The sequence below is a fragment of the Bos javanicus genome, chromosome 11, assembly GCF_032452875.1.
Source record: "Bos javanicus breed banteng chromosome 11, ARS-OSU_banteng_1.0, whole genome shotgun sequence".
Lineage (NCBI taxonomy): Eukaryota > Metazoa > Chordata > Mammalia > Artiodactyla > Bovidae > Bos > Bos javanicus.
The window spans coordinates 25,620,671-25,646,984 of record NC_083878.1 but is presented as its reverse complement, the minus strand read 5'-3'; the positions used below and the strand labels follow the sequence as shown (position 1 = coordinate 25,646,984).

General features: G+C 50.6%; 2 protein-coding genes across 8 annotated transcripts in view; both read left to right on the top strand.

The window, feature by feature from the left end:
- THADA (THADA armadillo repeat containing) overlaps nucleotides 1–3,562 on the top strand; it is a 337,352-nt gene extending 333,790 nt beyond the window's left edge. For 6 of the 7 annotated variants that reach the window (XM_061432209.1, XM_061432207.1, XM_061432204.1 and 3 more), the window contains 2 exons: nucleotides 1,099–1,268; nucleotides 2,420–3,562. In XM_061432209.1, the coding sequence (XP_061288193.1) occupies nucleotides 1,099–1,268; nucleotides 2,420–2,815 (566 nt within the window). In that variant the 3' untranslated portion in view covers nucleotides 2,816–3,562. Of the gene's footprint in view, nucleotides 1–1,098; nucleotides 1,269–2,419 lie in introns of those variants that run through there. The other variant, XR_009739347.1, reaches the window with a different exon arrangement.
- A 3,613-nt stretch (nucleotides 3,563–7,175) lies between these two features.
- Nucleotides 7,176–11,387, top strand: ZFP36L2 (ZFP36 ring finger protein like 2). Its single transcript, XM_061432210.1, has 2 exons — nucleotides 7,176–7,523; nucleotides 8,016–11,387. Exons 1-2 carry the CDS (start codon nucleotides 7,473–7,475, stop codon nucleotides 9,420–9,422), a joined length of 1,458 nt encoding a protein of 485 aa, XP_061288194.1. The 5' UTR covers nucleotides 7,176–7,472; the 3' UTR covers nucleotides 9,423–11,387.
- The last annotated feature ends 14,927 nt before the right edge of the window (nucleotides 11,388–26,314 follow it).

Here is a 26,314-nt window from a genome sequence, read left to right as displayed (position 1 = left end):
CTAACACAGAGGGCAGTGGACTATGAGCTAATTCCAGCCCCCCACCTGCCATTGGGGAGCTTCCCAGCTGGCTCTGTAGTAAAGAATCTGCCTGCCAAGCAGGAGACACAGGTTCAAGCCCTGGGTTAGAAAGATCCCCTGGAAAAGGAAATGGCATCCCACTCCAATATTCTTGCCTGAGACATCCCATGGACAGAGGTGCCTGATGGGCTACAGTCTATGGGGTTGCAAAGAGTCTGAAATGACTTAGCAATTAAACAACCACAACTTGTCATTGTACAGCCTGTGAACTGCGAATGGCTTTTACATTTTTTTAATGGTTGGAAAAAATAAAAAGAAGAATTATTATTTGTTGATACCTAAAAATCACATGAAAGTCCAATTTTATTGGAATATAAATAACGATTTATCGGAACCTAGTAGCCACAACCATTTGTTTACATATTGTCTATGGCTGCTTTCCGCAGAGTTAATTGTGACAGAGACCATAAGACTTGCAAAGTTGGAATGTCCCTGATGGTCCAGTGGCTAAGACTGCCAGTGCAGGAGGCCCAGGTTCGATCCCTGGCCAGGGAACTAGATCCCACATACCACCACTAAGACCCGGTGCAGCCAAACAAATAAATATTAAAAAGACTCCCAAAGTCTAAAATATTTACCTTCTGGCTCTTTAAGAAAAAATTTGCTGATGCCCTGCTCAGAGATGTGAGAGATTTAATGTGTCATGTGCTCAATGGGACTTGTTTTAGAGGAAGGGGCAAAGTGATGGAGGTCAGGCATTGTCAGCAGGCCTGCAGAGGAAATGCTGGGTGGGATGCTTTCCTGATATCCTTCCAGCTGGGTTGAGGGGAGAGATTCCTGTAGATGGGGCAGCTTCTATCCACACTGGGATAGGGGGCACGGAAATGGTGGGGTTCAGGCCTATGATTCATTCTAGTGTATAGACAGCAAATAACCCTTAGTGAGCCTCTCCCACCAGCTTCCCTGCCAGGTGGTGGCAGTGATCTTACCTGGGACTTTCGCTGCCTCAGAATCCTGCACAGACTCCCAGTTGGCTCTCAGCAGCACATTCATGGCTCACCTCTCTCATCTTTGCAGAATTTGCCTTCTGTCAGGTGGATGCCTCCAGCGCACTGGATCTGGCTCTGGCTGTGCTGTGTGACCTGCTCCAGCAGTGGGATCAGCTGACCCCTGGACTCCCAGTCCTGCTGGGATGGCTGTTGGGAGAGGGTGAGGACCTCGTGGCCTGTGAGGAGAGCGCACATCAGGTAATCCCTAGGGTGTCAGGCGGCGGAGGTGTGTCAGAGCGTCCTACCTACGCCCACTGGAGGCAGCACTTAACAGGCTTTTGTCAGCTTGATATGGCTTGAAAGTGTGCTTCCGGATGCTCAGATACACAGTAGTAACCGATTAACAAAATCTCCACATGACCCCAGCCTGCTGGGTGCTGCTCGGGCAGCTCTCCTGCTGATTCAGGGGTTCCAATGGTAAGCCTTCCCATCAGAGTTGGGGAGGGGACTTCGAAAGAGGTCCCTTGGAAGTTGATAGTTTAATTATGGAGAATGCTTATTCATCAACATTAGAGTAACCAAGGGCTCCCCACAATTAGGTGTGAAGCTGAAACACTCCCAGAGAATCAGGGTCCTTCCAGGGTCTCGGCCACTAGAAGAAAACTATTAAACCCCTCCAGGTTTAATAAACTGCTATTTTATTAAAATTAAAATTATGTTTATTAAAAAATAAAACTATTAAACTGCTCCAGGGGGAGCAGTCAATAGATGGGGAAACTGAGGACCCAGATAAGCAGCAAAAGCATCTTGAGAACTGAAATTCCTCTTCACTAGTGTCTGACTCAGCTGGCCTTCTTGGCATCCCCAGCAGGCCAAGAGTTCAAAAAGCAGTCTGTTTATGGGAAATTTGGAGACAAGATAGAGTGACTACAATAAAAATGACCTTGAAAGTCCCCAGCATTATAGAAATTGGGTTTCATCCTCAGAGAGCAGTGTCTCATGTTGGTAATACTTCGCTCTCTGCTCTGCTGCTCACATCTCCCTTCCCCTCTCCTGATTTCTAGATGCACCTTCAGGTCTAGGGTCCCCTTCTGCGTTGAGGTCCCCTTTTCAGCACTAGTCCCCCAAGGTATCTTGGCTGAGAACCACAAACACATCCTTATCAAAGGTCATGTTAAGTCTGGGGAGGAGGAATTCCTCTCCGGTGGAGAAGTACAATGAGTGAAAATAGAAGGCGACCTTCAAGGCTGCAGGTGGTGTGTGTACAGGGGTGTTGACAGGCACAAGCGGGCCCGCTGTCGGATGGGGGAGGGGACATGCTGCTTCTGCATCAGCCAGGACTCTGCTCTGGACTGGGGCTGGGTCAACACCCCCGTAAGGCTGGGTTTTGGCTTTTTCATCTGATTCAGGTGGAAGAAGACTACCCGTTTGAAAAAACGGAAATCAACTTTTGGGCCGAGACCCTGATCTTCGTGAAATACCTCTACAAGCACCTCTTCCGCCTCCTTTCTCAGTCCAGCTGGCGTCCCCTCAGCCCCGAGATGCTCCGTCACCTTCAGAGGACTGCGTCGGAGCAATGCCACCTCCTCTCCCAGCTCTTCAGAGTGCTGCCTCCCACTGCTGAATTTTTGAAGTCCGCAGAGTTCACGAGACTGCGCATTCGGGAGGAAAGGACTTTGGCTTGCCTGAGGCTGCTGGCTCTTCTGGAAGGAAAGGAAGGGGAGGACACCCTAGTTCTTAGGGCTTTGGATTCTCCTGCAGCAGCGAATCAGTTAACGCTTCCAAGAACAAAAACAGCTTGTTGAAGAAGGATTTGTGGGATTGGGGTGGGGTGGGTTATTCCTCCACTCAGTCAACAGGGAAGTGTTCAACAGAAACTCCAGCATCTTCTCCCCTTCACACCGCGCCTCGTCCCCCAACCTCCCTTTGGTGAATCTAGTCTTCTGTCCCACAGAGGATTTTTTCTTAGGTTCATTCATTCAAGGCTGCCTCGTTTATTGCAGCTACTGTAGGAAGTGAGGCTACCACAGTGAATATTGACTCTGTTCCCAGGTGCAGGCCACCTGCAGGCCTGAATTAACCTTTCTCATCCCCCAGGACCTCCAATGTCCAACCAGAGCCAGTCTGCATTTTTCTCTGAATTGACTACACAGAATTGGGTTTTAACATATGATTTCCCCCCCACCCATTTTTGGCTGGTTGTAAGAGTTGGATTAGTTAGCAAACAGCCCACTTGGTCCAAATTTCAATTTTTATTCCATTTTAGTGAAGTAAGAAATATGTTCCAAATGTTGGATCCTGGGAGAATTAAGCATTAACTTCTTACAAATAAGTTTTTTACTGTCTGCATGTTTAAGCCTTCAGTGACCTACACATGCCATCCTCATTATTAAAAGAGCCATTACAAGCTCCTACCCCTTGACCCCCAATAAAAAGTATTTGTGCCATTGTTAAGAAATCATATTCTACCACCCACTGAAACCATAGCCTCTTGGCTGTTAGAAGGAACCTGGGGAAAGGGGAGTCAGAATAAATGACTTATTTGATGTCTACACTGTTTACTATCATTTTCTTGGTTGCAGTAACAAAAAGATTCTTACTTAGTATCACAGAAAACATTTATCCATTTTAGTGATTTAATCTACAAACCTCAGGATTTTCTGCTTTTCTAAATCCAGCCCTCCCCACTTCCTCAGACACCCAGCAGGTGTCGCTATTGCATACGTTTTGCTGCTGATTTTGTTTTTCGCTGCCGCTGCCGCTGCTAAGTCGCTTCAGTCGTGTCCGACTCTGTGCGACCCCATAGACAGCAGCCCACCAGGCTCCCCCGTCCCTGGGATTCTCCAGGCAAGAACACTGGAGTGGGTTGCCATTTCCTTCTCCAATGCGTGAAAGTGAAGACGCTCAGGCGTGTCCGACTAGTAGCGACCCCATGGACTGCAGCCTTCCAGGCTCTTCCATCCATGGGATTTTCCAGGCAAGAGTACTGGAGTGGGGTGCCATTGCCTTCTCCTGGCTTACCGTTTTTAATTTGTAATTTCAGAGTGTCACTCAAAGACAGTTATCTTGAAACTCATAGCTTGGATAGGTCATAACCTCATCCACGTCCACTTCATCCTAGTTATCTGAAGAAACCATTTCAGTAATTGAATGTACACTTGGTTCAGCTTTTAGAGTCTAAATATTTTAAAATACTTCACAGGTGAGCAACCAGTTATAATTATTTTATTGATGTTTGAGGGTTTGATCAGGCAGTTTAGAGGGAAGAGGGTTTGATATGATCATTTCCTACTGCAGAAAGATTTATATTTCAAATATAATTTGTTTCTCTTTGAAAGAAAACCACCTAACACTAAATAAATAGAGCCTACTAGTAAAGAGCTGTAGGAAGAGGCATGGAAAGAAGTTAATTTAGTGTCCAAAGTTTTGTCCTAAAAAGAACAGGAAATTCCCTGGTGGTTTTGCACTATTCAGCTCAAAATGTGTTTGTTGTGATCCTGAATTAATTACCTGGTTAGGCATCTGTGTATCCCACACTTGATGGAAAGTTGCCAGCTTAACATTTCTTTTTGTTCTGAGAAGACACGGCTGGTGAGAAGTCAGGTAATTGTTGGTACAACATAATGATAACCATGGTAGAATAATTATGAAACTGGCTCTAATAAACAGCTCACTGGAAAAGGCCAGCATACCCTTTTTCTCCATTTAAAATGAAATAAAAGCAGTTCTATAATAATAAAAATATTTTTACCAGCAGGTACTCTGTACCAAAGCATGTACCATAGCATGTTTGCATACAAGCTCCAAAGTCTTCTACCCAACTCGCAAAGTGGGTGTTCTCATAGGTGTTGACTGGGACTTACCCCAGATTTTGATCTTGGCTGGTTGTCACCAGCTTGGGAGTACAGGAGAGGCACATGTTTCCACTGGTTTTTGTATGTGAAATCTCGTCACTGACCCTCAATAGCAGGGGTGGTGGCCTGGGAAATGGCTGTTTCGCACTTTGCTGATGCATTCCCAGAGCAATTCAGAATACCCCACTGTCAGAGCCATCCTCAAACTCTGCGTTTGGGTTCATTTCAATAAGGAACAAAAACAGGGTCAGGGTTCTTGGGTATTCTAGGCTACAAGTGTCCGCCACGAATGCCCAGCCTTGTCTAACGATCAGTGTAGGCTGGGTGGTGAGACTAGTCACTTCTTCTGAGGTCACTGCCCTTGGCTCCAAGCTGGAGGGTCCGAGATCTGGTGCCCTCTCAGCTCTACATTCACCATTCTGTGGACCTTCACCCATCTAGCCTTGATCCGGAGGTCTGACTTGCTCCATTTTTTTGCTTTGTCAATTTAATAAGATGGAATACACTTGTTTATCTTTTAAACACCATAACAGATAACTCATTTGCATTGGCACCTTGACAAAAGGTGATATATTAGTAAAGCAGGAATTATGTTAGTTTTACAAGGAAACCCAGGTGCCCAAGTGATTATGTGATTTGTCTAAAACCATGTGGTTTATAAGGGAAGGAGTCTGAACTCCAGCCCTATGTTTCTGATCCTGAAGTCCTTGCAGCCCTGCCCTGGCTCAAGCACCCTGGATGGGTGGAGAGTCCAGCAGTTGGCTCTGCATGCAAGCTGAACTTGAAGGAGTTGGTTTTCTGAGAGACAGGCCTAGTTCATTCCTTCCCAGGGTATTGAGAGAGGGAGTGAGTGCAGCGGAATGTAAATAAGCACAAGGATACACAGCCAGAAATAAGATCAACTGGGCAAGGGGGCGTGGGTCGCGGGAGCTTCTTTCCCTAGCAGGTACTGGACCTTCCAACTTAGGCCCAGTAACAGCCTAGGCTGCCAGGTGTGCGAAATCATGGGCCGGATTCCAGCCTTTCAGAGGCAGCGTCTGCGGAGAAGTGTCCTGGACCGGACCCCAAATCTGACAGCGGCTTAAGCCTCACTGGGTGCTGGGGCGGGGTGGTGTCTGCCTCGCACCCAGAGGGCACCGGCTGGCAAAATCTTATATCAATGCAGGCTTCTGGGGTGTGGGACTGGCAAGAGAAGGTAAGGAGAGCCTACTAGGGGAATCATCGGTGCCCAGCCTTGCCTGGCTGAAAGTCGGCCTCAGCGGGAGCTCGCAACCCAGGACGAGCTAAGGAAGGGCGCGGCGCCCTGAACGGCTAGGGAGGGTCTAGGAAGGCGCGCCAGGCCAAGGCTGCCGCGGACGGCAGCTGTACCTCGACCCCCAGGAAGACTGGGGAAAGCCGGACAGACCAGCAGACGGACAAGGCGGCGGCAAGTGGCCTCCATGCCTGCGCGGCTCTCCCGGCCTTTCCTCCCGTCCTCCCAGCCGGCTCTCCCGCCCGGGACGCCCCGCGCCACTCTGCGACTTTGGCCCTGGCTCAAGGTCTTGTGATGTGATTAGCAAAGCCAGCGCCTTGTCCTCAGACACTCAGCCCTGCCCGGCAGGCCTCGGCATTCAAGCCCTGTTTACTGCAGTCTGGGCGGGAAGAGGGGCGGAGAAACGGGCCCAGGCTCCTCCGGGAGAGACTGCCCAGGCGGCCGCCCGCGTGGCCGCTCCCGCCCCCACCCCCACCGCATCTCCACGTGCAGTCGGGACGCAGCCACCACCCATTAAACTAGGGCCCAAAGTCCCCGCCCCCCCGGCCAGAGGACCCTTTGCAAAGCAGCCGGGCCACGCGGACGGTTGCAATATTCTTGCACTTTGCAATTCCCGCGCCCAGTATAAAAGAGTGGGAGATAAAAGCTCCGAAATTTCGCCCAGCAGGATCGGGCGGGGAAAGACACGTTCAGGGCTGCAGAAACCCAACCACGTTAGACGTGCTGGGGATTTCCGACAGAACAGCCCCAGAGGAAGGGAGCCGTATCTTCCCGCCACCAACCAGCAGCACCCATCTGGGCCGAGATCTCCACGCCGCCCCGGGCGCCCAAGGCGGCCAGCCCCGCCCCGAGGCCTCTCCGTCCCCTCCCCCAGAGGAAAAAAATTGGCGGCGGCCAATGGGAGGCCAGGAAGGCTCCTGACGTCCGCCAGCGGGCGGGCGGCGTTGCCTGGAGACCCCGGCGGGGTCAGCGTTCTGTCCCCTCCCCTGGCACGCCCGCCCCGGAGCGGCCGCGCTCCGGGGGCTCTATATAGGGCGCGCGCTCGCGGGCCGCTGAGTTCCACCAGTCCGCGAGCTGCCGTCGGCTCCGCGCGGGGGGGGGCGGGCCGGGCACCCCGGGGCGCGGAGGTGCGCTCTAGCTTAATTCTTCTTTCCCCCCAACTCCGCACTCCCGGGCACCCTCAAACCCAGTCCACGCTGCTGCCCCCGCTCCCTCTTTTCTCGCCCCCCAGCAAACTTTCGGTCCCTTCCTCGCCCCTCGCCCGTTACTCGTCGTGGCTCGGGCCCGGCCGCGCCGCCCCGAGGGCTCCTCCGGATCTCCCAGTTTCCAGCTCCGACCATTAGAGGATCCAGAAACATGTCGACCACACTTCTGTCCGCCTTCTACGATATCGACTTCTTGTGCAAGGTACGCGGGTGAGCAGGGAGCCCTTCGAGTTCTCAGGCTTGGCCTTCTGTCCTCGGCTTTGGGGGTTCTCTTCCCGCTCTGACTTTTTTAGATTGGGGAAAAATCCCAGAGTTTGCACTGTTGCTCGAGCCTTGTGGGCGGGGAGAAGGAGCAGCTGGGAGGAAAGGCAGAAGGGAGTCGCTGTAGCTGTTAGTTTCTCCGCAGCTGACCACAGCCACGCTGCCCGGGGCTTCCCGGACGGGATTTGCGCCGCCCAGGCCTGCGGCCCACGGCTGAGGATCACATGTCGCGCCGCAGGGCGGCCTAGGGTGGGAGAGTCCGGCTCCTCCCAGTGCGAACTTGATTCTTGTGCGCGTTTAAGAGTGGAAGTTGGGCCGAATCGAGATCCGAAAAAGAAAAAGAATCGGAGGGCTGGTAGTGGCTACTCCGCAACTCGCCCCAACTCTTCCCTCCTCCCTTTTCATCTCTTCCCCGCTCCCCTCCTCTTGGCAGACGGAGAAATCCCTGGCCAACCTCAATCTGAACAACATGCTGGACAAGAAGGCGGTGGGGACACCCGTGGCCACCGCCCCCAGCTCGGGCTTCACGCCGGGCTTCCTCCGACGGCACTCGGCCAGCAACCTGCACGCGCTCGCCCACCCCGCGCCTAGCCCCGGCAGCTGCTCGCCCAAGTTCCCGGGCGCGGCTAACGGTAGCGCGGCGGCCGGCGGCTCGGCCTCCTACGGCACCCTCAAGGAGCCGTCCGGGGGCGGCGGCACCGCCCTGCTGAACAAGGAGAACAAATTCCGGGACCGCTCGTTCAGCGAGAACGGGGAGCGCAGCCAGCACCTCCTGCACCTGCAGCAACAGCAGAAGGGGGGCGGCGGCTCCCAGATCAATTCGACGCGCTACAAAACTGAGCTGTGCCGGCCCTTCGAGGAGAGTGGCACCTGCAAGTACGGCGAGAAGTGCCAGTTCGCGCACGGCTTCCACGAGCTGCGCAGCCTGACGCGGCACCCCAAGTACAAGACCGAGCTGTGCCGCACCTTCCACACCATCGGCTTCTGCCCCTACGGGCCGCGCTGCCACTTCATCCACAACGCTGATGAGCGGCGACCCGCGCCGTCCGGGGGCGCCTCCGGGGACTTGCGCACCTTCAGCGCCCGCGATGCGCTGCACCTAGGCTTCCCGCGGGAACCGCGGCCCAAGCTGCACCATAGCCTCAGCTTCTCGGGCTTCCCGTCGGGCCACCACCAGCCCCCTGGGGGCCTAGAGTCGCCCCTGCTTCTCGACAGCCCCACGTCGCGCACGCCGCCGCCACCCTCCTGCTCCTCGGCCTCGTCTTGCTCGTCGTCCGCTTCGTCCTGCTCCTCGGCCTCGGCAGCCTCCACGCCCTCCGGCGCCCCGACGTGCTGCGCGGCCGCGGCGGCGGCCGCGCTGCTGTACGGCACCGGGGGCGCCGAGGACTTGCTCGCACCCGGCGCACCCTGCGCCACCTGCTCGTCGGCCTCGTGCGCCAACAACGCCTTCGCCTTCGGCCCGGAGCTGAGCAGCCTCATCACGCCGCTGGCCATCCAGACCCACAACTTCGCCGCCGTGGCTGCTGCCGCCTACTATCGCAGCCAACAGCAGCAGCAGGGCCTGGTGCCCCCCGCGCAGCCCCCGGCGCCGCCCAGCGCGCCCCTCCCTGCCAGCGCCGCCGCGCCGCCCTCGCCGCCCTTCAGCTTCCAGTTGCCACGCCGCCTGTCCGAGTCGCCGGTGTTCGACGCGCCCCCTAGCCCCCCAGACTCGCTGTCGGACCGCGACAGCTACTTGAGCGGCTCCCTGAGCTCGGGCAGCCTCAGCGGCTCTGAGTCCCCCGGCCTTGACCCAGGTCGCCGCCTACCCATCTTCAGCCGCCTCTCCATCTCCGACGACTGAGGCAAGAGGGCGCCAGTGAGGAGGAGGAAGGGAAGGCCGTTCTGGGGGTGTTGGAGGGCGCCCCTGCTTAGGGGCAGGGGGCCACGGGAGTGTGGGGGGTGACATCGGCCACAAGCAGACTGCAGGCTGTGCCGAGCACTTGGACTCGAACTTGAGTGCCGGGAGGGGCCCCCACCCCTCCCCTTTCGGTTCCCTCTTCGTTTTTTGTTTTTTTTTATTATTATTATTATTTTTATTATTATTACGAAGTTTCATTCTTGTTGAGCGGGAAAAAAGCCAACGAACTTTTTGTATTGATGAACAAAAGACTCACAACAGAGCAGTTGTGATGCGAATAGAACAAAAACCAAACAAACAACAAACTTTTTTAGGTCTCCGATGAGTTTGGGATTTTAGGAAAAATCAACCCAGCACCAGCAGCTATCAACCACCATTCCATATCTTCACTTGAAAAGCATTAGTTACAGTCCAGATGTCAGGACTCTTATCTTGAGAGAGGTTCCTTCCTAATTGTTTGTCCCAGACCAGTGTAAACAAACCAGCCAACCACCGCCTTGCTAATAAACCTATAAGCTTTTAGAATCCAATATTCTGCCAAGAATATGCCTTGATAGTAGACCTCAGCTCCATAGGTGTTTGTTTTTTAACAAAGTTATATATGTCTGGAAAAAAAAAAAACCTTGCATTCCAAAGTTTCATACTGGTTACTGGTTTCATTGCCACCACTTAGTGGATGTTTAATTTAGAACCATTTTGTCTGCTCTTTCTGGAAGCCTTGGGCAGAGCTTAGTTCATAATTGATGGGGAATAACTGCTGAATTTTTAGCTGTTTTGAGTTGATTCGCACCACTGCACCACAACTCAATATGAAAAAAACTATTTAACTTATTTATTATCTTGTGAAAAGTATACATTGAAAATTTTGTTCATACTGTATTTATCAAGTATGATGAAAAGCAATAGATATATATTCTTTTATTATGTTAAGTTATGATTGCCATTATTAATCGGCAAAATGTGGAGTGTATGTTCTTTTCACAGTAATATATGCCTTTTGTAACTTCACATGGTTATTTTATTGTAAATGAGTAAAAAAATCTTAATTTAAGAGATTGTATGTAATATTTATTTCATTAATTTCTTTCCTTGTTTACGTAAATTTTGAAAGATTGCATGATTTCTTTACAGAAATCTATCTTGATGCTGTGGAAGTAGTTTGAGGAATATCTTATGAGTTTTTCTTAGAATGTATAATGGTTGTAGCCCATCCAACTTTAAAAGAAAAAATGACCACATTGCAATCAGGCTTACATGTGGTATGCTTTTCTCATTCCAACTTTATAAATTAGCAAAAGATGTTTTTGTTTGCTTATTCCACCAGTTCTACTGTGACATACTCTGCATATAAAGACATGTAGCAATAATGGGGGGGAGGGTAATCTCACAGTGCCTTTGGAAGGGCCAGAACTTGCCTTAAATTTTCCTCAACCAAATAAGTATTTTGTCTATTAGTGCTTGAGAGAATCTGAATGTAGGATGGGTTCAACTGCACAAAAGGAGAAGATTTTTACCACTTTTTTTTTATATAGATATAAAGTGAAGAGGCCACCTCTTAGTGCTAAAATGGTATGTAGTACATGAATATGCCTTGTTTAATTACAGAAAATTCCAAAACTTGTACTATTTTTTTTCCCCCGTGTGGAAAGGCAGGAATGCTTTTCTGGACAGCAGCTGAATGAGCAGTAGCTTTAGTTCGTTTGTACGTAGGTACAGTCGGAGCACTATGTATGTGTGTATTGTGGACTACTTTGACAGAAGTAGGTATTTTGAATGTAACAAGGTTAAGTCAACTTGAGTTGTAATATATTTGGGGAATCAGTTCACTACAAATTGTGACTGTAAACATTGTACTGTAAATGTTTTGTAGTTTTCCCCCAATAAAACTTTTGGGAAAAAAAAAAGGTATTAATGTGTAAGATAGCTTCCTTTTTTAAAATGGGGATATCTATAGAGCTTTCTAGCTTCCCACCACTGTCAGGCATTGCCCAGGTCTTAGAGAGTTGGGCGGTAGGGTTTAGAGGGCTGGCAGAGCCTGAGTTTTGAAGAGCTTGTCTCCCTATATGTTTTAATAGCAAGTTCTTTTAGCTGAAAGTAATTTAGACTGTCAAGGGCATTAGTTTAGCTAGCTGTTCCCTTTGCTAATAAGATGCATCCCCGAGTTGGCTGACTGGTAGCAGGTCCTGGCTGGGAGGCCTGAGGGGTGTGGCCCGCCTGTGAGTCACCAAGCGATCACGTGTCTGCAGTGGCAGCTGAAGGTCTGATTTTTTTTTTTTTTTTCCAGTGGGACGCCCGTGAAACTGAACTGCTTGGGTGAGGATGGTCTTGCCAGCCCCTGGCTGAATTGGGGGCGGGAAGTTAAAGCCCAGCCTTTCTGGGCCAGAGAACCAGGGTTTGGCCTGGACCTTGGAAAGCCTGGTTGTGCTGAGGACGGAAAGAGAAGGAAGATTAAACAAGTTAAACTTATATCTGGGTAATGTTTGTTTATGTGGACAGCTTCCTCTGGGAGTGAGCACACACGTTATTTATGCAAAAGGATTAGTGTCTGTGCTTGAGACTACTATAAGCGGCCAGAAAGCAAATTCAACCCTGGTCTGGAAAAAAGCAAGGGAAAAAAAAAAAGCTTTCAATCTCTCTTCTGATTCTCACACAATTGAACAAAACCTGAGTATGGTTCTTTCCTACAATGGCTTTAAAGCTTGAAAATGTGCTTCATAAATCAATTCCTGTTTTTCCTTCTCTACCCCTCACCCACCCCTAACACACACACAGTTCACTTTTTGATTCTCACTTTTTCCAAAGTAAATAAGAGCTTTAGCAAAAGTTTGTTTCCTCATCTACAGCAACTGGCTTCCATCACCCGTACTCCCAACCCCTTGACCCTGTGTTCACTGGGGTCTCCTGAGTCTCACAGCTGAGGCTGGTTGGGTGGGGGTGATCAGTGGAGCCCGCCAGGCCTTGAGCAGCTGCTTCACGCTAACTGATTGCACTGGTGTTAACTGGAGCGTTTTGGTGCTGGGCGCATGCTGCCAAAGGGGATCGGGAACAATTTATAAGTTCTCCCAAATGCCTGGCCCCTGGCTGAAAGCTTCAGCTGTGGGGGAAGGGAAGCTTGCGGCCCTGGAGGATTGGATGGGTGAAGACCCTGCGGGCTCAGAGTCCTCTTTACCATAAAGAATGTGCAATGGCAAGGAAAAGTCTAAAATGTGGTGTTATGTAGGGCCAAACTGCATTTCAAAGGCCTTGTTTCCACTTCATTCCAAAACTGATTTTCCTAAACAAGTACTTTTTGATCAACTGGAACGTTCAACTTCTTTTTGGGGTAAGCCACATTCATTTTCAAAAATCGGTTTGTTTGAAAGCCCAACTGCTAGGAGCTGATGTTTTGTATTTTAGACCCAGTGGAGCATGCAAAGCTGCGGGGGTGTGTGTGGGGGGGGATCATTCAGAAATTTCCTCTTGCTGCAGATCAGTGGAGGGTATGGGGGTCATTGTCTTCCTGCAGCGGCTGGAATTAACAGCAAACAAAACGCTCTACTATTGCTGGATCACCCTTAGACAAGTTTCCTTGTAAATTAAGGGAACTTGAAGTAAAAACTGCAAGTAAGAACAAGCCAGGATTCCTATCACAGGACGGGGAGTGGAACCAAAACTAACTCCTGTCTTATACCCAAGGTAAAATTCTTTTGTAGTTAGCTGTGAAAATGAGCCCAGAGCATGATGATGTTGAGAATGGCTCGATAGTAGCGTTTCCACTAGCTGTTAAAAACTAAGGTATTTTTTAAGCAGCCCAATTAGTGTACGTCACTTTCTAAATTATTTCTGAGACTGGCTGCATGCATGTAGATACTGCCCACCCCCTCACTGTCTGAACACACTGCTGAGTGTATGAAACGGGGGCGGTGGGGGCACACAAAAATACTATTGAGAAGGCCAAAGCTCTGCACCCACCGTTGGGAATAGATGGAGGATTGTGCGCCCTGCCATGGTTCAGGAACCCACATGAAAGGACCCGGCCTGGAGGGCCCAAGGTGGGAAGGACAAACAGGCATAGCTCTTGGCTGCAGATCTGGCCCAGCACTGGGATGCTCGCTGGTGAAGTTGGCCTGGGGGTCTCAGAAACCTCCAGGCTAAATGTATGCAGAGAGTAAGCCCACAAGAGAGCATTTGAACCTGGAAGGGAACTGTCTCCAGGCATTTGATTGTCATTGTACTCTAGGTGACAAAAGTGAGGACAGATACAGCCTCAAGAGTGTGGCAAACTCTGGCCACATCTTGAAAGCAGAAGTTGGGTCTCTGCATCTTCCCTGGCCTTTGAGTTCATGGGAGCTTACACTGCCCCTGGTAAGCAGCCAGGCTTCAGTTCAGTTCAGTCACTCAGTCGTGTCTGACTCTTTGCGACCCCATGAATTGCAGCACGCCAGGCCTCCCTGTCCATCACCAACTCCCGGAGTTCACCCAGACTCATGTCCATCGAGTTGGTGATACCATCCAGCCATCTCATCCTCTGTCGTCCCCTTCTCCTCCTGCCCCCAATCCCTCCCAGCATCAGGGTCTTTTCCAATGAGTCAACTCTTAGCATGAGGCCAAAGTATTGGTTTCAGCTTTAGCATCAGTCCTTCCAATGAACACCCAGGACTGATCTCCTTTAGGATGGACTGGTTGGATGTTCTTGCAGTCCAAGGGACTCTCAAGAGCCTTCTCCAACACCACAGTTAAAAAGCATCAATTCTTCAGCGCTCAGCTTTCTTCACAGTCCAACTCTCACATCCATACATGACCACTGGAAAAACCATAGCCTTGACTAGACGGACCTTTGTTGGCAAAGTAACATCTCTGCTTTTCAATATGCTATCTAGTTGGGTCATAACTTTCCTTCCAAGGAGTAAGCGTCTTTTAATTTCATGGCTGCAGTCGCCATCTGCAGTGATTTTGGAGCCCCCAAAAATAAAGTCTGACACTGTTTCCACTGTTTCTCCATCTATTTCCCATGAAGTGATGGGACCAGATGCCATGATAGTTTTCTGAATGTTGAGCTTTAAGCCAACTTTTTCACTCTCTTCTTTCACTTTTTCATCAAGAGGCTCTTTAGTTCCTCTTCACTTTCTGCCATAAGGGTGGTGTCATCTGCATATCTGAGGTTATTGATATTTCTCCCAGCAGTCTTGATTCCAGCTTGTGCTTCTTCCAGTCCAGCATTTCTCATGATGTACTCTGCATAGAAGCTAAATAAGCAGGGTGACAATATACAGCCTTGACCTACTCCTTTTCCTATTTGGAACCAGTCTGTTGTTCCATGTCCAGTTCTAACTGTTGCTTCCTGACCTGCATATAGCCTTCTATCAAGAGCCTGTAGCTATTCTCCATTGTTGTTATATCATTGAACTGTGTTTATTTTTTCTTGTTCGCTTTCTGGGGGATGTAGCCATCCAGGGCATTTCCAATTTTTGCTGCTGGCAAGGCCAGGAGGGAGGGAGGAAAAGAGGGAGGGTCAGGGAGGAGTCAGAGCCTGGCAGCCGAACAGGCCTGCCGGGGAGGAACCCTGTGGGAAGGGCCCCCCCACCGGAGGCAGCAGGAAGCCATAGCACCTCCAGGTCCATTGCTGCCTAGGTGGGTTCTCCCAACCTCTCCTGACAGTTTTTGCTGGACCTGGAGAGTGTATGAGTGTGGATATGTATCTAAGGGTGTATCTGTATGTGTGGAAGGAAGTCTTTTGAGAGGGTATCCACCTGGAGGGTGTTTCTGGGTCCTTGTCTCTCTGGCTGGGCGTATACATGGGCATGGTATTGCTTTATGTCAGGGGTCTGTGTCTGTGTGGGGGGTTGCTGTAGAATACTGGTCTATGTGGCTGAAACTGTGGGGTGAATGGATCTGTTACATTTGTGATATTTGTGAGGTATGTATGTCTGCAGGGTGTGAGAGTTGATGAGTGGGTATGGAAATCTGTGAGTGTGGGTGTGGGTTTGGGTGTGTCTGTTGCTCTGTGTATGTGTGTATGAATGTGGGTATAGGTTTGAATGTGTCTTGCTTTGTGTGTGTGTGTAGGTATGTATCTATATCTGTGCGAGTGTAGGTTTCAGCGTGTCTGTTGCTCTGTGTGTGTGTGTCTGTGTGTGGGTACAGGTTTCAGCGTGTCTGTTGCCCTGTATGGGTTTCAATGTGTCTGTTGCTGTGTGTGTGTTCTGTTGCTTTGTGTATGTATCTGAATGTGAGTGTGGCTGGGTTTGGGTGTGCCTGCCTGTTGCTGTGAGTGAGTGTGTCTGTGTAGCTGTTGCTCTATGGCTAGGTGTGTGGGTCTGTGGGGTGTGGGGAAGGATCTGGGGGTGTTGCTGTATGTTTGGATCTGGACATGTCTGTGTGATGGAGTGTGAGTGTCTCTGTTGGGGTGGAAAGTTAACAGCACCTTCCGAGGAAAAGCAGTCCTTTATCACAGGCGTCTTTCAAGTTGAAAACTGTTTTCAAAACCCGGAAATGGCAGCCAGGCTGTCACCGGTTTCCTGCAGGGCAGTGGGTAGAACAAGGCTGAGTGGGAGGGTGGCAGACTGGCTTCAGCCTGCAGGGACCCCAGACCCAGTTTATGGCTGCTCACACCTGCCAGGGACAGGCCTCCTGGGCCTGACTGCAGGGACGTATTTAGAAACAATTAATTCTCTGGTTGGCCGGGGGAGGGGCCCTTTTATTTTCATCTGTTGCAGAAATAGCTCTTGTCAGATACAAGTTCTTGTGCCCTCTGGGGTGAGAGGCAGCACTGAAATAGAAGGAAAGATATTAAGGATTTTAGACAAGAAAACTCCTGAGCTCGGCTGAAACCGAGTTTTAAAATATTTCTCTAAAAATAAGCTTTGTTTTCCTTGTGGATTCCTCTGGCAGTCGGGCCCTCCTGTCAGGGTGTTTAGCTGGCCTGGGAAGCCAGGCGGAATTTTTTTTAAAAAGCAAGTGTTTCCCAGCTGTGGCCTTGGAAAGTTCTCTGTTTTCCACTTATTAAACTCCTAGTTTCTGGCTAATTAAAATGATTTGCAAATACAACTCCATGGCCCCCACAATATTTGATGAAATGCAGAATTCCCCATGACCCTTCTGTAGGAGGCCGGACCAAGCTGTGGGGTGGCCTGTGACCTCTCCACTGGGCCTGGTGCCAGTTTTATGAGGAGAGGAGACCCTTTGAAATGTAGGCCCAGGGCCTTGTCTTATCAAGTCCCACCGCCCCTGGAGTGGCTGGAGGGAGGGCCAGCTCGCAAACAGTCTCTGAGCCCCGCGCCACTGGAGAAGGGCTGTGGGCCCTTGGTGGCCTGCTATTTGTTCACCTGCATCACTAAGTGAACGGGTGCACCCCAGAGGAGAGGAATGTGGCTAAGGTACATGGATAGGTAGGTGATCCTGGTTATTTCTCCCTGGCCTGGCTACTGTTGAAGCTTCAGGGCCAGACAGGCCAACGTATCCACAGGATGTCTAGACTCTCAAGGTGATGCATTGTGAACATGGAAATCCCAGGTGCCACAGGGAAGAAGGCATGTATTGCTGAGGGCCTGGGCTGGTGTGAGTCAGACAGGCAGCCTGGCTCCCTTCCATGGCCTTGGGATGCTGTCCGGGACCTTTCATTCATCCCACAGATCGTTCTCGCTTGTCTGGTGCATGCCAGCGCTGCAGGAACAGAGGTGAACTGATGCACGCCATTCCTGCCTTCACAGAGTGTGCTTATTTTCAAGGTTCATTCATGTTGAATCAGCCTTCATTCTTTTGTACGACAAGATAATATTCCATTCTAGGAATAAAAGCCTTTTGTTTTTCACTCATCAGTTGATAGACATTGGAGTTGTTTTCCACCTTTTGGCTATTATTGAATTATACTGCTGTGAACATTGATATACAAATTTTTGTGTGAACATGTTTTCAGTTCTTTTGGTTATATAGCCAGAAGTAGAATTGCTGGATCATATGGTAACTCCCATTTAAGTTTTGGAGGAACTGTTAATTCTATTTTCCAAAGTGATACACTGGTTTTTCTTTCTTTCTGTTTGTTTTTTTAATTTGGCCGCGCCACATGGCACGTGAGATCTTAATTCCCCCAACCAGGGATAAAATCCATGTCCCCTCCATTGGAAGTGCAGAATCTTAACCACTGGACTGCCAACGAAGTCCCTACATTGGTTTTTATAACTTTTATTGTCTGTTTCCCCTACATAATGATGCATGCTCCATGGGTGACCACATGAAAATACTTGTGCACTCATTTTCAATGGCCAAGACTGAAGCCCTGTTACTGTCCCCATTTCAAAGATGAGGAAACTGAGCTCAGAGGAGTTGTCATAGGCCTGAGGCCACACAGCTAGGAAAAAGCTGCAGCAGAATTCAAAGGAAGCTAAGCAGTGGCTCTTCACATCATCCCAGGCTACCTCTCAGACTCCTGCTTTACTCCCACACTATCGACAGATAGAAATTTCCAGGAGGACTTCCAGGATTTCTTTCCAGGGTAGACCCTGTCCTGCCTCACCTGAACTTCTAAAACACAATGAGTTTGAGTCACCTTTCAGCTCAAAATCCTCACTCAGAGTAAAATCTCAAAATCTTCCCTAGGCCTTACAAGGTTCTTGTCTATCCCTCCCTGTCCACCCGTTAGCCCTTTCCCTTCTGACCTTGACTCTCCCCCTCATCCTGCTCCAACTCAGGCCTCCTTGCTGGTTCATGATCATGCTGGACCTGCTCTCTGTCTCAGGACCTTTGCATATGTTATTCGCTCTGTCATGCTCCTCCACACTTCTTCAATCTCCTGTAGTCACCTTTCCAGGGGGCCACCCAGACCACCCTGTCAACACAATAGCCCCATCTGGCACCTCTCATCCTGCTTTATTTGTTTCCCTAGCATTTTTTATCCTCTGACATATTTTAAATGCATGTGTTTATGTCTATATGGTCCTTCCTTCTTAGACTCTAAGCTTTATGAGGGCAGGCACTGTCCCCAGGGGGAAGCCATTGAAGCGTTTTAAGCTGGGGAGTAAGACAGCCCCAGTCACATGTTAAGATGATGTCGGTTGTGTAGCAAGTAGATTTAAAAAAAAAAAAAATGATTCCTTATAAAAACAATTAAAAAAAAATTATTTACTTGGTTGTGCTAGGTCTTAGCTGTGACATGCAGGATCTTTGATCTTCATTGTAGCATATAGGATCTTAATTGTGGCATGTGGGATCTAGTTCCATGACCAGGGACTGAACCCAGGCCCCCTGCATTGGGAGCACAGAGCCTTAGCCAATGGACCACAAAGGAAGTCCCTAAAAACAATTTTAATTCTAAAAAAAAGGTTTAAAAAACCAGGACCTAGTGCAGCCCTTTCATTCCACAGATAAGACTAAGGATAGGAGGACCCTTCTGGAGACTTCCCAATTTCTGGGTGTCTACATAAATCCTGGGAAAAGAGACTACCCAGGACACTGTCCTCCCTAGGTAGAGCTGTTGGTAAAAATGCTGAATGTTGACTCTTACCGAAGCAGACCTAAAACCCTGTGGGCCTAGAGGCTCAGTGCATCAGGTCTGGATATTCTGTTCATCTGGCTCCTTAGGGAGGGCCTGGAGGGTTTACAGGGTGGACATACCAGGAGTTTACTCAGCACAGCCCTGGGAACTCAAAGTTCTGCAGGGCCTGGAGTGTGAGAGGGCTCCTGGGAGGCATCACCACCCCTCTATGCGTGGTCCCAGTCTTCAGGGGCTACAGGCCAGGGCTCCCACAGACCTGAGTTCAGATCTCACCTCACAGCCACTCCCTACCTGTATAATCCTGAGCCAACTCTGAGCCTCAGTTTCCTCATCTCTGAAATGGGGATGATCATGCAGCTTCTATTACACAAAGCCCCCAGGAGGGTCAAAATATGATGTCATGGGTGAAGTGCTTAGGAGAGGGCCCAACTCAGGGTCTCACAGATGACACTGTGGGCAGGCAAGCAAAGAGGGTAGCAGAGAAGCCATCAGGTTCAAAGCCTAGCTTCGCTACTGCCTACTGTGAGATCGTGACCAGTGGCTTGTCGTCCCCATTTATTTATAAAATGTCGGACCTATCGCCCAGGGCTGTCATGAAGTTCAGATGAGTCAGTCAACCCAAGTAGTAAGGACAGAGCCCAGCAGGTAGGAAGTAGGATGTAACAGTTTGTTACTGCTCTCTTGGTTTGTTGTTGTTGTTTCCACACTCCATCAAATAGACACCCAGTCTGAGGGGATTCAGGAAGTCTCTCTCACCTGCTGCCAGCAAACCCACCCAGCCGGTTGGGCCTTAAGATGAGAGTGACCACTGCCTTCCTTTAGAAATTCTAGATAGACCTGTGCTGCCCCATATGCAGGCACTAGCCATATGTGGGTATGGACATTTAACTTGAAATTTAAAACTTCATAAGTCGCACTAGCCACATAGCAAGTTACTAGATATAGCTCAGCTGTAGCTGGGGGCTATTGCACTGATCATTTCCATCATTGCAGAAAGTCCTGTTGGACAACACTGCTATTCTGGAATATTCTAGTAAAAGGCAAACAGGGAAGGAAACTTCCATCATCTAACCCTTGAAGGGTTAGTCCTTTGCCAAAGAAATTCCTGGGATACACCCATGGTGCCCTTGATGGATGTCCCTCCCTCCACAAGCCAAGAGACTCCAAAATATTCCTAAACTGCCCCTCTGTCCCATAGACTGTAAATGCCAGTGGAGGAGAGATGAAGGGACTGCTCACCTCACCCCTGGTGGCACCTCGCAGCCCCACCCAGCAGCCTGGGACCCACCCCCAGAAGCACAGACCCTCACTCCCACCCGTCCTGTTGTCTATCTCCACAGCTGTGACCCCACATCCATCCAGTCACCTACGCCAGAACCTGGGGTCCTCCTTGGAGTCTTCCTCTTGCTTCCCTCCACCCCTTCCCTCAGATTGCCTGAACTGACGGACTGTGCTTTCTGACCAGGCCTGGACACTGCCCGCCCCAGTCTGTTTTACAGCCTCAGCAACTCAGGTGCTTCCTCATCTGGCCAGTGGGGAATCCAGCCCCCAGCTGCTCCTCCTTCCAGCCACCATCACCAGTGCCTACTTCTAAAACATCGAGGCCATTGGGCCCCTCCTGCCCTATGACCCTGACAGGTGCCTCACTCCCCACCTCAAATCCAAGCTTCTAAACATGCTCTTCCAGGCCCTGCCTCAAGCCTGACGGCTCCTCACCTGGCCAGGAGCATGGATGCCTGATGAGGCCTACTGCTCTTCACCACCCTGGTCTCTGCTCCCCTGGGACATCCCCCCATGTTCCCCGACTTCCTCTGCCTCAGCTGAAAATCAACCTCAGATCTAACCTCTCACTGTGTCCCCAGGGCCCTGTGCAGGCCTTTGTAGGAGCACTGAGCACATGATCTGACACCAGCTGCTGACGGCTCTGTCTTCCTCTCTGGCCTGGAAGTTCCTTCAGAGCAAGAACGTCATGTCCTTCTTGCATGCCCCAGGCCGGCCCCTAGACTGTTTGTGCAACAAAACTAGCTCCTCCCGACCCATGAGAGTGGTACCATCCACTCCCATTTGACAGTTGAAGAAAATGCCGCTCGAGAGAAATGAAGACAGTCGCTCACCGCCCCAGCCCATGAATGGCGGGGCCACAGTGCATGCCCCACCCTGGCCCCCACCCGCTTCGAGGCCCTTCAGAACCGGGGGCGGGGGGATAGACTGTAGGCATGACCTCCTCTTGAGTTTGTCCTCTTGTTCCAAACTCATGCATGCTTGTTCTGAGTACCCAAGCAGCAGACAGTGCGTTCCAACGTGTCCAAACGGAAGCATTCCTCCAGAGCGCCCTCTTCAGCCCCACTCGGCACAGCTGACCACACAGTAGCTGCTTTGGGTGAGGCCTTCCGGAGGCTTTGACTGTGTGACTATATCTCTACAAGCTCGTGCACACTTCAGTTCACAGAGCAGGGTCACACTTACCACCCTGGCCATGGACCCTCCCTCCTCAGTCAGCCCACCAGCATGTTCTCTAATGGAAGCATGGTACCCACCCAGGGTAGGAGGGAGGGCTTGGTGGCAGCCACCAAGGCCCTGGACTTTTTCACTTTTTCACGAGCAATGCAGCACAAACGTGCTTACTCACAGACTTTTGGGTGAATCTTTGCCTCAGATGAATTCGTGGAGGCAGCATTGCTGAGCTGCAGGCTAGCGCATGTGTAGAGCAGAGGTTCCCAAACATTTTGGCACCAGGGACTGGTTTCGTGGAAGACAGTTTTTCCACAGATCCGGGAGGGCAGTGGTTTCGGGATGATTCATGCACATGACCTTTATTGTGCACTTTATTCCTATTATTATTATGTCAGCTCCACGGCAGATCATCAGGCACTAGATCTCAGAGGTTGGGGACCCCTGCAGAGGGCAATGTGCACTTAAAAGCTTGAAACCGGCCATCACAGAAATGCCCCCAAAATGTCCCACTACATCCCTCCCTCCCCACCCCCAGCCCAGCTCTGAGCCTCCAAGGCCATTCCCACCCCTGTTTGTTCCCTGTGTGCCTGGACTGAGGTTTTTTGGAGTCCAGGTAACAGGGGCTGTCCCCTGGGGTCTGCTCTTTCTGTCTCCCAGTCCTGTTCTCAGTTCTTCCCATGTTGAGCCCCAACTCCCCGCACCCCCAGGCTCTCAGAGGGCAGCTCACCTTTGTCCACCTCTATCCCCCGTTGAGCTGGAGCCAAAGACTGAGGCTGTCACCCAGGAGCCCCTGGCAGGCCTGGATCAGTCCCCCTGGCTCAGGGCACCTGGGACTTGAGGGCCAGGAGGTGGGAAGACTGTCCCCCTGAACCCAGTGGAGAGGCCCCATCCATGTGACTGTGGTTGGTGGCGGGGAGCCCGTAAAAATCCTCCCAAGACAAGAGCATTGCCCACTGAGGATGTGCGACTGTGGAAGAGCATCTCAGCAAGAGCATGTGGGTGAGTGTGTATGTGTGCAGAAGTGTGTGAGCCTGAGCATGTGTCAGTGTGTGTGTGTGTGTGTGTGTGTGTGTCAGGGGCCGTTGTGTCAGGGGTTATGTAAGGGAGGCACTCCCTGGGGCCAACAAACCGCAGTGGTATAACCGCCGGCCAGCAGGGCCACCAGAAGGAAAGGAGGGAAAATGTAAACAGCATGCTGGGCCTGTCCCTCACCCGCCACAGGCAGGCCCTGGACAGCACAGCCCTTCCGGCCCTCCAGTCCCACCACCTCAAGCCCTGTGGGCTGGCCTGTGAAGGGGTGATCATGGAGGCCAAGGAGTCCAAGGCCGGGGGTCACAGAAGCTCTACAGGGGTGGACATCCCCAGCTCTTGATCTGGGCCCAGAGGACAGACCAAAGGGTCTCCCTGGGCTCCTCCTGGGCCTGCTGTAGGCCATGCACCCCCTACAAATAAAGTATGCTACCTTCCTTACCACCAGAGCTGCTCTCTATTAAAGCCTTTGGGGATGGGGGTCTCTGTCCCATAGGCCTCTGCCTGGCACGGAGCACATCCCTCTGCACTGAGTCAGTGTGGACTCACAGCTCACCTGCTCATATCCTTGGCAGAGCTGTCTCTGCCACTCTCTCACAGATGAACAAAGGTGCCCCACTTCCCTGCACATCTCATCCCCAGCCCAGATGCCTGCCTTCCAGTCAACTCCCAGCCTCAGCCCTTATCACCACATCTGAGGCCTTCTCTTCCAGGAAGCCTCCCTGACTGCTCCAGCCTAGAGTCTCCACTCCCTGCTCTGAGCTCCTGAGGTCCTTCTGGACACACAGCCTGACATCTGGCCATGCACAGATGTTCCTTCTCCAGTTCATCTTAATAATAGTGGCCAACACTTAGGCAGCACATTCTCCACCAAACCCAGGCCCTTGAAGTTGTGCTAGCCTTAGAAGGTGGCTTTCCAACTGCCGTGACGTGGCAGGGAGCCCATGATGGAAGCTAGAGGTGTCACAGTACATGCGTGGGTGGACTGCTCAGCCCCAGGAAAGTCAGGCTCTGACCCAGAGGACCTGCAGCCAAGACTCGCCCTGGTGGCTTCAGTGGGCTGAGAGGTTCAGGGGCCCCTCGACCTTGAGGTTCTTCCCTGAGAGTCCTTTGGAGTTGTAACTGAGCTGGCTGTGTGTTGTTGTTAGTATAAAGGAGAGAGGGAGAGACAGAATTCTTACCAAGGTGGAAACTCAAACTACAGAGACAGGTGAGTAAAAACCAGAAAGCTAGAAAGTAAAAATGACTCAGGAGACAGCTGTGAGTCTGGCCGAAGTCAGAGACAGGGAAGGACAGCAGGAAGGAAGGGGAACCCTGGGGAGAGGGAGGGGTGGCCTAGGGCTGGCTCTCTGGTTCCCCATCCCCCTCTGGAGGAAGCATACTGCCCGCTTGCCCTGGCCTGTGAGGTCCCAAAAACCCAGGAGAATATCTCCTTCCCTCTGTTCCCCTGTGTCAGTGGACCCTGGGCAGTCACCCACCCTCAGAGGGTAGGAGCTGGTCAGGAACTGAAATGGCTAACCTCCCCCAGCAGGAAAGTTGTCTGCTGGGCAAGGATTAACTGAGGTAAAATATACCACACGTGGAACACAATAACACTAGAAAATGTTAAGGCCCAACTTTCTTTCCCACCCTTGCACCATCCATGCAAACCTTCCTCTGGTCACTTGTAGAAAAGTTGGGAGTCTACAAAGGTCCTCCCTGGTGCTAGGTTCCAGGGAGGAGGGACGCAGAGAGAAGGCCACTCCCCTCTCATGCCCCTCGGGTGAGCACTGGGTGAGAAGGTACCTCTGCCTCCTTTAGCCCTATTCATCTCCTGCCCCTTCTCCACCCAGCTTACTCCAGCCCCCGGACACTCCATAACGCCATGCCTTCCAGCAGCCTTCGTGGTCCATCTGGTTTCTCAGAGCACAGATTCTGGAGCCAGCCTGACTGGTTCCCTCCCAGTTTTCCCACTTATCAGCTGTGTGACCTTGGGCAAGTTCCTCAACTCCTCTGTGTCTCTGTTTCCTCATCTATGATTGCCCTGTCCCCTGAAGGTCCAAGGGGAAGTTTTGTTTCATCAAATGAGCTTCAAGTTTCATAAAAGTAAAGGAAGCCCGCTCATTAGACCACACTGTCTCTTAAAAATCTCTACCTCCACTTTCAGAGAGGATGATCCCATACTACAGAGGCAGAAACTGAGGTTCAGAGAAAGTTCATGCCTTGCCCAAGGCCACCAGGCAAACCTCCAGGAGCTCTCTCTACCTGCGTTGGGTTAATTGCATATCTGAGTTCTAGGCTCTGAGACAGTCCCAAGAGATTCTGGCCCAAGGGTGACTGCGGGTGATTAGGAAAGAGGTGAGTAAGCATTTAAAATGCTCTAACAAGAGACTGGATGCCACAAAGAGACCTGTGTGCAGGGGCCCAGGCCAGCTCCAACAGCATGTCTGTGAGATGGTAGAATCCACATGGCCCCCAAATTGCCTGAGTCTGCATGTGCTGACCAGAGAGATCACTAAGTTATGAGGTTACAAGAGCAAAGGAAGATCTGTGTTACAGCACTGCTGCTTTTCCTGTGCCTTCTGTTTAATGGGTATACGTGCATGCATTATATGTTTGTATCGGCCTAACATTTTTTTCTGGCAGGTGACACAAGAAACTGTTACCTGGTTATCCTCAGATAGAGGTTGGGAAAATTGAAGGCGAGGTGCGGGAGATTTGTTTTATTTTAAATCTTTCTCTTTTGTTTGATTTTCCTACCATGTCCATAGGGGAAAAATATTACAGGCATACCTCACAGATTTTGTGGGTTCAGTTCCAGACCACTGCAATAAAATAAATGTCACAATAAAGCAAGTCACACAAATTTTTCTGTTTGGTTTCCCAGTGCATATAAAAGTTACGTTTACACTATGCTGTGTTCAGTGTGTAGTAGCATTATGTCTAAAAAAAGCAACATATATACCTTAACTTAAAAATACTTTATTTGCTAAAAAAAAAAAACAACCTAGCTGTCACCTGACAATACGGACTTGCCACAAACACTCAAATTTGTAAAACATACAATATTGTGAAGTGCAATAAAGAAAAACACAATAAAACAAGGTATGCTTTCATTTTTTAAATGCCAACAGGTGTTATCTGAGCACTGGGGAATAAAAGCCATTCTGCTCTTTTTCTGTAGTGCCAAAAAAAAAAAAAAAGAGGTGAAATGTAGATGAGTAGGAGGTGTGCATGGTCTTCTTGGGTCTGGTTGCTGGGGGCGGGCCTGGCTGGGAACAAGAAGCTAAAGGGCCCAGAGAGCTCTGAAAGGGAGTGGGGGAGGGGGTGCTGTCTTGATTCTTCCCCCATAATTGGCTCAGGAGGACTTTGAGAGGCCTCAGCCAGCTCTCAAAGCTTTGAGGGGCTCTCTCCCATTTGAGCTAAACCTTCCAGAACCCAGAGCACAGGCTCCTTTCTTTTCCTAAAATATTTATGTATGTACGTATGTATTTGGCTGCACCAGCTCTTAGTTACGGCGTGTGGGATCTGCAGTTGTGACATGTTAGATCTAGTTCCCTGATCAGGGATCAAACCTTGGCCCCCTGCACTGGAGAGCACGGAGTCTTAGCCATTGGACCACCAGGGAAGACCCTCCTAGGTTCCTTTGCTACTGAAGACAAGAACCAGGACCTCTATCTGCTTGCCTGAGGTTTGCCTGCAATTTGCATGACCTACCATTGGCTATCCTGCTTTATGAATATCTGGTCTCAGGCTTCCCTGAGGGAGCGCCCTCTGTGGACAGGTTGCCACACCCTGCTGGCCAGTCCTGGAGGGCCCAGGGATCTGATGGGGGGTTCAGTGGCCCTCTGAGTCTCTCCTCAGCCCTTGCCTGTGGGGCTCCTTATTTTGCAGTCACTGCTGG